General features: G+C 40.8%; 2 protein-coding genes across 2 annotated transcripts in view; one reads left to right on the top strand and one right to left on the bottom strand. All coding sequences in view use genetic code 11, as the record gives it.

The window, feature by feature from the left end:
- The window catches only part of EGR_04484 (hypothetical protein), a gene marked incomplete at both ends in the record, with an annotated part of 9,785 nt that extends 6,298 nt beyond the window's left edge, over nucleotides 1-3,487 (bottom strand). Inside the window, 4 exons of the mRNA XM_024493733.1 lie at nucleotides 629-715; nucleotides 1,496-1,614; nucleotides 2,588-2,708; nucleotides 3,214-3,487. Coding sequence (XP_024351847.1) covers nucleotides 629-715; nucleotides 1,496-1,614; nucleotides 2,588-2,708; nucleotides 3,214-3,487 — 601 coding nt within the window. The remainder of the gene's footprint in view (nucleotides 1-628; nucleotides 716-1,495; nucleotides 1,615-2,587; nucleotides 2,709-3,213) is intronic.
- A 391-nt stretch (nucleotides 3,488-3,878) lies between these two features.
- EGR_04483 (hypothetical protein) lies at nucleotides 3,879-8,308 on the top strand (the record flags this gene model as incomplete). Its single annotated transcript, XM_024493732.1, has 6 exons — nucleotides 3,879-5,165; nucleotides 5,242-5,408; nucleotides 5,586-5,701; nucleotides 6,033-6,209; nucleotides 8,009-8,081; nucleotides 8,170-8,308. The coding sequence occupies 6 exons, from the start codon at nucleotides 3,879-3,881 to the stop codon at nucleotides 8,306-8,308; spliced, it is 1,959 nt and encodes a 652-aa protein (XP_024351846.1).
- Nucleotides 8,309-11,311: the final 3,003 nt, after the last annotated feature.

Raw genomic sequence — 11,311 nt, 5'->3', positions numbered from 1 at the left:
TGATGGAACAGGCAACTTATCCCCTACCACAAGTCAGCTGGGCAGAAAGCAGGCTACATAAGTTATGCATTAATTCAGCATAGGCTACTTCCATTTGAATTGTCTTGCCATCTGTCCTTTGAGTCCTTGACCTCACTATTGCCACATTATTCGGCATCGCTACCTGGAGCAAAGGGTCCTCCTGAACGTCATGCCTCAGCTATGAATTGATTCTTCACTGAGATTAGGCCGATTTATCCACCACCGAATGGAAGCCTCTGCTACCGCATGCAGCACCTTTTCTATTGTCACATAGCAAATCTTGATGCCTTAAGGTCGTGCCTTTTATCTGTCACATGACACGCACTTTTTTTGGGTCTTTACATTTCCAAGGATGTCATTTCTGCGGATAGGAAGAGTTGGAGTGGCAGGTGTTTTGATACCATCAAAATGACAGCCAAACCCCTTATTTAGGTCTTTTGCTGTGGAAAAGAGCTTTCCACATCCACTAAACGTTCAGATTCCTTTAAACCGTGACAAAGATGTCTTTTGGGTGAATTACGCCTTCATTTATTATCCATTCCACAGGAGCTGGGTTTTAATTTTCACTGCCTTCGTAAAGACAGTTGGTCATTCTTGTCAAGCCTACCCCTCCGCCGCTTGCATTCTTCACCTGAATAAGAAAATATTTCAAAAGTCTGCGAAACATGCTTGGCAAAAACGTCATTACGATTTACTTAAAGAAAACAAAAAGAAGGCAATTAATGAATAAGTAAATAGCGAAAGTAGACCACAATGTGGCCTCCTTCCCCTATTGGCTGGAAGCAGTCATAACTTCGCCCTTATCCCCCGCCCCTCCCCTCCACCAATCGGTGTGGATCAATAGGATGCGCAGATCCAAAATCCACACGCACACACACACACTGTTCGGTTCAGCGTGACTCATCACGGTCCTTCTGCTGTCTTCTTGTTCGCATACATACATTCTCGTATTTACGTAGGACCTGTGCATCGGCACCTCTTCTCTTTCTTGCGTCGAAAAGTTGCATAAATTAGGCAAAAAAATGTGATGCAAAGTTTGTTTTTAAAAAAATGAAGACTGGAAAAACACCCGACTTTTTGCTTTTTGCGACTGGTGGATGCACTTTCAAGCAGCTGCAAAGGTTGCCTTCAGGCTTTACGGATGAGACAATATTAAAGGCTCAAGGTTCTTTCTAGTAAACTGTAAGTTATCTCCGCTTCTGCATTCAAGTGGAGTGAAGGAATCCTTAAATGGGAAGAGTAAATTCACTTTCCTCCAGAAATGTGATTAGCTTACGCATCCAGCCAACCAGAAAAGGGGAGGGGGAGAGCATGAGTCTGGCAATGACGCGGCAGTAGCCAATCAGAATGAAGGGCTAATTGTATTGGTTTGATTGATTCACTTTGAGCGCAAGTTTGCGCCATCTTCCGTCTTCTTAGCTAGCATTACTTCAGCTCTCGTTTGAAGTTTCGGTGAGCATCCTTCCTCCTTTACAGTCATTTAAGGCAATTGTAGCAAAATTTTCGCGGTCGAATTTGATGAACAAATTACACCTCACTTTTTTTCTCCCCACAAACCTGTAAAGACAGTTTTGGGGAAAAAATGTTTTTTTCCTTAATGAGTTAAAAATTTTCGTATGTTTTCATGCCAATTTTCTAGTTTTTGCTTATTAGAAATTATTTTGGTGCTCGAAAAATTTGCGTACAACCATGAAATTATCTCCCTCACCCCCTCCCCACCTTTGCCTTGACCGATTGGTTGAAACTAATGTGCATTTTTTTATCCATTATCTTGATTGTTCCACATATCCTTGATAAATTTGAATTCAGATCATGTTTTAAGCAACACGCTTTGAAATTATTGCTTTTTTTGGGATGGTATTAAAGCCAGTAGTGCGTGATAGGTTTGCACCATCGACACACCTTTATTAGTGACGTTTGCTATTTGGCTTCCTTTCTGCTAAGCACACATATCACAGGAAATCATTTGTTAGGAGTTGGTAAGACAAGAGGTGTCATATTTTTCTTTTTTTTTGAATTTTTTAATCGACCGTCAAATACTTGAAAATGCGCGATGGACGAAAGTAAGATGGTGATGGAATGCAAAAGAGAAAAAGGGAATTGAAGAGCTTGCATCCAAGCAAACGCTTTTCGATTGCAAGTGCTTTTTTAATGTTCCCATAATTAAGGGAAGGAAAAGAAATATTACCAGTTTATTGCCTCGTATAAGCAGTGAATAAATATAAGCCTTTGTGATAATCGTTTCGATGGCATTTAGCCATGACACCATTAAGGGATTCTTAGCATTTACCTATTGATGCCTATTTTTACAGCGTAGCTTCTTTAAGCATCCAGCATTTCCTAGAAGGAAAAAAAGCAGATGTTTCCTGTTTCACTGCGCAAAAAACCTTACACTGCCATTAAATCTGTCGTAAACAACGTCAATAACCTGAGGTCATTGCTAATAGTCTTTCTCCGTTTAATGGTCTTGTTAATAAGTAGGAATGACTCATTTTTCTCCCAATCTGTCATTTTCTTGCTTACTTTTAAACCGCGGTTTTTATGCCTTCTTGTTTTCCTTCCTTACCTTTCAAGAAGAAATATTGCTGCAATGTAACCTTTCTTTCTTCCCAAACAATGATAACTAACCTGTCCAAGTGCCAACTTTTCAGCATCAGGTGCTATTGGTAACCTGGCCCACTGTTTATCTTGAGTAAACAAAGAGTTGTCAAGTCAAGGGACAGAGATTGATCCACCACTCGGGTTTAAATTTTCCATTAGTGTTAGTTGACGTTTTGAAGGTTACCTCTTCTCAGCCTCTAGATGTTGTAAGGGTTGGAATTGGCCTACATTCATTGCACGATTTTTCTGGAGAACACTGTTGCCACATCGACTAAGGAGAGAAATGCCCTTCCTCTGTGATGCAATTGTTATACGAACATGCAGTCGAAAAGTTATCAGGTTAAGTGGTGTGCCAGATAGAAGTATTCACTCGACAAGTGAAGACGTGGTGAAGTAGAAGTCCCCTCAGCTTCGTCAATTATAGTACTCTTCTCAAAAGAAATGAGAAAATGTACTCAATTTTATTTGATATTGTTTGAATCAGTGAGAACATTTTGACAAGGGTTTCAGGAAACAATCACAATGGGGGTAAAATTGCTACTAATTAGTGCAGCATGTACTTCGTGTTGCACTTTAAAAACATGAATTTACCTAAAATTGTGAAGCAAATTAGTTGTGATAGTAAGGCCTTTACTTTGACATTGAAGGCATGACGTTCTTTATTCCCTGAGATTTTAGCTATCATACTGAACTTCCACATTTTCACCAAATTTTTGTTCAGCGGTTGTTTTAAGAGCTTTTTTTTACTATTTTGATTGTTGTCTAAAATTTCTTTATTTTGTTTATAATAACATTTGCTAGAAGAATTGCATTTACTTGTCCAGAATATAGCCCGGCTTGGCGGACTGTCCTCAAAAATGTGCATTGTTTATGCAATTGATTCAAACAAAATACGACCTTTGATAATTTTTTTAGACTTGCTGCTTATGTATCCAAACCATAGTTGATTGCTGTGAAGTACTTTATTTTTGATATAAATTTTTATGAAGTCTAAACCAACGAGGCTATCAGTTATTTATTATACCACCATAAAACAAACGAAATCACGTGTAATTTACCATATGAATCTAACATGCTTTGCACTAGTGTAATTAGGTGGCGATTAGGCTTAAATTGCAATGTACAAGTGTTGATTAATAATTTTTAAGGAACGTAAAGTCGTCAATGAAAAGACCTCAAATGTTCCCCATCTAGTGGTGAGTCGACAGAGTTCCTGTCGCTCCGATACATCCCTCTCACCCAGTGAGTTCGACCGCATGATCAACACCAATTTTCCCCAAGTTCTGGCCGCTACTGACGACATCGGGTTCGAGTCCATGCGAAGTGACGCCACAAACATTACTAGTGCCGGGCTGAATACGCTCTACCTCCAAGCAAAGTCTACCTCTACACCGTCTCTCCTAGTCGAAGTCTCGCCTTCTGATTCGACGAGAAAAGCGGTCAATAATCTAGAACGGTGTCTTCGGGACATTGGACCAGAGTCTGGCATTGGCATCTCTCCTGCAGATTTCGGTGATTACGGATCTGCCGTCAACAATAATCCCACAAATAGTAACCTTCTCGCTCCTCCTTCTCTAAGTGGGCTTAATGAAAATCAGTGGAGCTTGAATTCCAGTCTAGAGGCGGAAGAAGATGGTGTTCTGGCAGAAGAGGACCCATGTAAAATATTAGTCTATACCACACCAGAAAAGCGCGTTGAACGCCAACTCTACTCCCTGGATGGCAATCGTCGTTCTTCCTTTGAAAGTGTCTACTCTCCTCCCGTTGTTTCCGAACAGGTTGTCCTCGAGGTGATTCACCAGACCACTCCAAAAGCAACTGTCCTACTTCAAGACGACAAAACTGAAGTACGTCCTGCGAAAGAAATCTCTCCTCCTCCGAGAATGCGTCAAAAGTTCGGCGCTGTTACCCCTCCTGCCACTTCGGTAACCACATCGATCAGTGAAATTATCTCCAGTCCACCCACTGAAACGGCTCTTCCTTTTCTTGACAAGAAAGAAAACGACCATGCGGAGGAACAAAGCAATGAGGAAACGGAGGTTTCAACAACCCGATCAGCTGCAACACTGGGAAAAAAGTGTGTGTACCAGAGTGGGAACCAATCAGAACGAAGTGACGCGAAGAATGGACGCAGTGCTGCTGTTACAACTACCATAACAGTGCCTATTCCTGGTAATCTGCAACCAACCACCGAGGAGAAAATTGTTCCAAAGCCCCGCATTCAAAACATTGTCTCGAGATCACGACGCATGGAGAACGAGGAGGATTACGAGTGGGCCAAGAAGGTTCAACAGATCGCTCAATGGCAAGCGGATGTAAATTTGGCGATGCAGGGAGTTAGCAATGGAGCATTTATTGCCTCCCCGGTGGAAGATAGTGTGGATGATGAGGTCTCCGATGTACAACGACCAAAGCCCTTAAGGCGAAAGAATCTGCAGCAAGTGCCACTTCATCAACAACAACAACGATATCCGACCATGGTAACTTCAAGCATATTTCAATATCAACCGAAGCCTTTCAGCGGCAATAAGTTGGAGAGCACGGTAAGTTGCGAGCTAACTCTCAGAATTAAAAAAGCAAAAAATTTTCTTAAGCTTTTGATTGTTTTTTTCTTCAAAGAAACATCTCCTTCAACCACAACAACAGCAGCACGAGAACCCGTACGAGAGCAGTAGGAGGGACGACATGTTTTCTCGACGATTTGGTGGCGCCCAAAATCAGGTGTACAGCCCATCCCCCAGACTTCCAAACTCTACGAGCCCGTTTCCAACATATTCACAAAATGGGTAATTTTTGTCTAAATGTACTTACTCGCCAATTTGCCTATTTGCTCATTTTAAAAGAAAATGGTCTAAAATGTGGGAAAACCTTGCCATTAAAATTGTTAATAATCATGATAAATAATTGGTTTTATTTGTTTTTTAAGCATTAAACAACAAAAACGCATATTGGTGTTTTTTAAGCCCGAGATATTCCCAGACGGCCAAACCTTCGCGTGAAAATGTCACCTACCAGGTGTATGACTCGACAACTCCCAACGGCAGACACTCATCTCCCTCTACACAATTCCAGCCAAAAGGTAAATACACAATTTTTTTTCAAGTATTTTTTACGAGTGACACCGATTAAACCTAGCGCGGCACTTAAATCCACCAATCGAATCGCAGCTTTCACCTCTGTTAATGCATTAAGTAAGTGTGGATCAAATTACCGCAATTTTAAAGCAAAGATTATATAAGTCAGCCAAGAAACACTGATAAATGGCCTTTCTGTAGAAAGTGTGATTAGACAATGGTCACTTGTCATGCGTTTGAATAGCCGTGATTCCTTTTCTCCACCGAAACGACAGTTGTTCAGCAACTGAGGTGAGGCATTGTGGACCTTTTAAATGCTGGGGCGTCTATTTGCAGTCAACCTAGTGGTACCCTGTCCGAGGACGGTGGTAGCGAGGCCCTCCGCGCTCGGCGGTGATGCGTTCACGCCGTGTCCACGACCCTGCCTCTCGGGTTATGCGGAAGCACTCAGTCTAGCAACTGCTGCAAATAATGCGGTGGCAGAAGCCTTCAACAGACGTGGTGGTTGTCACGGTGAGGTGCATGAGTCATGCATGCAAAAAGTTTGGAAAATTGGAACATGCCGAGTGCGGTTTTGGCACGTGACAGTCAAATTTCAGCGAGTTGGTACCTGTGTGACATGAATGTTCACACAGAGAAGACAAGTACGCAATAAGTTGAAGTAGGTGCTACCTTTTTGACCAAACAACGATATATGGCCACATTAAATGACGGTTTTAGCGTTTCAAAACTCCTGAATTGGGCTAATATCCGCCACTTACTTTTCCTTCACTCGCCTCCAGCTTGGGTAGACGGACACCTCAAGGAGTTTTTAAACCGGAATCAGCTCGTGCCAAACTTTTCCTATCGTTTGCAGTTTGGAACATCTCTTCATATAAAAATCAGTCTTTTTTTAACATGAGATGGTTAGGCTGCTCACCGAGGCCAGAGCCAATAAAAGGATGGTGATTGTGCCACCACATTCCTTGACCTTGGCTAAATTTGTTATATCTACGCAATAAGACGAAATCGTCTCTCTTGAAAGGCTGGCCAAACTGCAGAATCTTCAATTTAGAGTTTGACAAATAGTTCGGATAGCAGCGGTGTCACTTGTCATGGACGACGCTCAGTAGCCTTAATTGTCCGTCAGTAGTAATGTAGCAAGTTTTTGACGGGCAACCTTTTTAGCCAGGTTATTGTGAAAGTCATTTGAAAGTAATAACTTTCCAGTAAATGCGGGACTTGTTGAATAATTCCTTTATTAAGGAATACACTCCTTAGAGGAATAAAATACGCACGTAGACGACAAACTGGACCGCAAAAATCCTGAAAAAAAAATCTCCGCGACACGTATGCCACAATGGAAAAGACCGATTGGACGAATGTTTGTCCGCCTTAGAATGCACTTCCCCACGTATGCAAGGTGTTATCGTCATTTTTTTTCGTTTAACAATGCACACAGTTAAAATTTAATAAAGTTATTATTTGCGTAATCAAATTTTCGCTAAAAAATGTCAAGCGCATTTCAAATGTCTTTTAACACTTTGGATTTGTAAACTAAGGCGTCGGACAGCGCGCTGCAGACAGGCTGGTCGTGTTTGAACCATTAAAACAAATAAGATTTTTGCTCCAAGAGTACATTTCTAGGCTTTTGGGCACGATGTTTACATATAAAAATTATTTGAATTTAATCTTAGATGCATACTTAGACCAAGATTTCACCAGTACGCAACTTAAGTGAATTTAATTAGTCGAAAAAAAATTTTTCGTTATCACGTCAAACGGCGCTTTTCCAAAAAATTGAAATAGTTTCATTCTTATTTTTAATCAGTTGTCTAATTGCGAAAGTCATTAATCTGGCCTGGTTTGAATACCGCGGTGAAATAATTAGCACTATGAAACAAATGCAAAATGTAAAATAAAACACTAAAGGACAACTAAACATTTTCGGCTGAAAATTTATTTTATTTTTTTGACTATGTTAGTCCCACTAGTTGTAGGAACTACAGCGCCTAACTACAAATGGAATGCAGGCAAATTTCGAAAATATTTCTGGTTAAAGTAACCCTTCCTTAAATATGCGTCTTTAAAGGCAAAGTGACGTTGCTATAAAAAAAAACAATAAGAAATCTGCTTAAATCCTTTTTCAAAATTAAAAATCACACGTTAGAATCCGTCGACATATGGAGATGGCATGATATTTATCGCCTCCACATCGAAAATAGAAGCCTATCACTTCCACTTGTCTCAATCTCGCTTGCTGCCAATGCATGTGTAAGTGACTTAAAATTCTGTATTTTCTTTAACTCACATTCAAAAAATACCCACCAAAGCTCCCACAGCCAAACACCACCACCACCGCAAACCGACCGCGGCGTCAGTGATGCGCACCGCACCTAATTACTGGTAAGTCGCGCAGCGCCCACGGAATCGGAACCAAAAGCATGTATCTGTGACTTCCTTCCTCCCACTTTTGTCGATGTTCTTTTTTAAGCACGCCCGCGCAATGCACAGCCTCCGGTTGCTCGGGAAACTTCCATTTGAATGCTTCGACTGCCTGCATGAGATGCTCGCGTAATTGTGGAGAAATTTTTTTTCAATTCCTACTTACTAATAAATGTCCCTTTGTATAGAAGAGTATTTCAAGCCCTTATAAATTGTATATGCTTTCAGTATTTGCTGTTCAAGTAATGCCCTTGTTTAAATCGGTGGTACGTTTCGTGAGGGCTGGTTAAATTCGCACGTAATGAATGGGGAAACTTCGAAGTTAAGAGAAAAATCCAACCCTAAAAACTTTCTCTTCTGCCTCAACTTTCTTGCCCTCTAGTCTGTTCCTCTTCCCCGTATGAAGGCGTGATAATCAGGAATTAGGCGAGAATCGGAGGAAATACGGAAAGTGCAATAAACAAACCTGTTTCCCACCTCGTAAAGTACAAAACTCGTGGGAAAGATTTGCGTCAAGAGGCCATTCAGTGTCTTGAACATAAACGTTGTTTACAAGATGTAATTTCCCAAATGGGTCATTGCTGTACCCATAACTGGTGGAAGTACCTCAGCCATCGTTACTACGTGAGGTGGCCCCTAATAAACCCCTCAAGTTGCAGTCCACCACACACGCTAAAAGGAAGTGTGCGCAGGCGTTTGCGGGTGAATAGATGCTTGTCCTCGGCGGTAGTTAAATTGGTTAGTAGGAAATTCCACAGGTGGAGGGTATGCGTAAAGTAGGGTGAAGGAAATGAAGAGGAATGCTGCTAGCTTAAAGCTTGTTAGTATCTGTCAATGCAAATATCTTGCACAATTTATTTCAGTGAATGTGCATGCAGACGAGTTTTGCATCTCCGCTCACCGCAATCACTCAACGACAGCTTTTAACATCACAAATCCACAAAATCAAAGAGCTGGAATACATCGGAATGTAAAAGAGAGCTTATTAGGCAATTCTAGAGCTGACGTGGATCGCCTGTGGATTTGGTAACAGGTTTAAATCAGTAAAGCGCCAAATGAGGGAGTAGGGAGTCAAAAGAGTGGAGGATGAGTGGTTTATAATGCGTGCATACAAACATGGAGCTACGTCGGAAGTCGCATGTATTTTTTGGTAAGCGCGTTAAAAGGAGATTGACTGGAGATTGGAAACGCCGCTAGTACTTAAAGATTAGCTCAATTTTTAACGATATTTTATCGAGTCCAGGTTTCTAAGACGCTAATTTCGCCGCATGAAGTCGTTACATACGAGCTAAAAATCGAAGGCTCACTAAAGCGTTCTGCTAAGAACGTCAAGAGTGAAGCGGGACTCGGAAAACTCGTGAAGAAATCGGCGTGTACTAGGCACAGAAGACGAGCACGCATCCTAACAAGAGCAATGAACATTATTATCCGGATTTGAATATATTTTGGCCATTAGGATTTAAAGACACGGAAGAAGTTTGTCAGCATTGAACCAAGAAGATCTCGAGGTTCCAAACTGTGTAAACAAGTTTATAGCTGGCGCTACTGTTTGACCACAAAGAGTGATAGAGTAAAACATGCTTCTTGCATTGATAAAAAAACAATTAGATTTCTTTTCTAAACACGAAAACAAACATAGATAAAATAAGATTTATAACCTTGTAGAATTTTTTTCAGTTGTGAAAACTAAAATCACCAAAAACCCTTTCAACAGAGGTATTTAATCAAATGTAGATTTTAGGAGAATACATGTGCAAGGATTTTCTTTTTGACACTATTCTGTATGTACACCACAAATTCATTCCGAAACAAATAAATGAAACGTCACTTTTACTTTTTTGGACATCAAAGGTGACCTTATAGCACAATGTTATTGTTTCTAAAACATACTTGACACAAGCTTTTGGCAAGCAAAGAATAAAATATTTCCAAGTAGCTGGTGACTAAAGAAATTGGTGTAGTATTCTGACTAGCTCGTTTCAGGCGTCATGGTGTCAGAGGACGGGACTTGTGCAATCCGTGCGGTTGTGTGTACACGCTATATCCTTGATACGTCTCTCTCCACCACATCCATCTTCCCCTAAACCCACTTGCATTACTTTGATTGTTGGCCAAAGTCTTGGCGACGGGATTCCTTTTTACACCCCTGCGGAACTGATTTTAGCCCGTCAAGTCTGCTGCGCTTAATTTAGAGAGTTTCGGCTAATGGGACATGCACTTCCAATGCATTAGATGGATGGACATATCACCTGTCCTCCTTGAAAGTTTCATTCACTTCTTCACTCATTCAATGGTGTAGACTAGCACAATAGATTTTGTTGCAACCATCTAGTGCTATCGATGAGTTTATTTACGAAATTAAATATTTTTAAACAATTTTATGTAAAAGGTGGTACAGCTCTTCCTGGCCTCCGTTATCATTCGATCCATGTGGAACTGATTCCCGTTAGTTAAGCTGACCACCTTGAGACAGGTTATATAGCTACGATAATCAATCACGTTAAAAAAGGAAATTTTTACTTTAAATTATCTCACCTCTATTGGTGAATTTAGGAGGAAAGCAAGATGCATTTTATAAGTCTTGCCATTTCTGTCCAATAAATGTTCCCCAAATTAAAGTATGTCTAAACAGAAAAGGTGTGTTCTGTACACACACGCATGAATTGTTTATTTAACCAAAAATGTTCCTTTTGCATGCCTTTTGGTGCACTCAGGCTTGTGCTGGCTGCCTGCGTACGTTTTTGCAACAGATGGTGAAGCACTTTACTAACATTATTTAAGTAGCAATAAAATAACATCTAAAAATTAGATTTTTCATTAATTTATATGAGGCCTCTCGATTACCAAAATGGCTGGCATGGCAACACTCCGAAATCTCAGGTCATTGCCACCTCACTCCATACACCTTCCATTGCTGAAGGCTGCATGAATGGTAGGCAGTCTAGATTCAATCTCTTGATGGTTTTTACTCGTGAGAACTTCCGAGTTATGACCACGATATCCATTTTTCCAGATCCACACCCACAGCATATAAAGTTACCAGTTTTTACTTCGTCCTTTGTTGGAACTGGTCGAATAAGGGTACCGGTAAGGCCTATTCAGGCTTCCAAGGAGGCATCGCTAAATATAGCTCCCCAAAATGGATACGCAAGATTTTCAAGCCCTGCAAAACTTCTTCGAAATGTTGTCAC

This window comes from Echinococcus granulosus, assembly GCF_000524195.1.
Source record: "Echinococcus granulosus chromosome Unknown EG_S00028, whole genome shotgun sequence".
NCBI classification, from domain to species: domain Eukaryota; kingdom Metazoa; phylum Platyhelminthes; class Cestoda; order Cyclophyllidea; family Taeniidae; genus Echinococcus; species Echinococcus granulosus.
The sequence above is the reverse complement of the archived record's forward strand: the minus strand, read 5'-3'. Positions and strand labels throughout refer to the sequence as shown.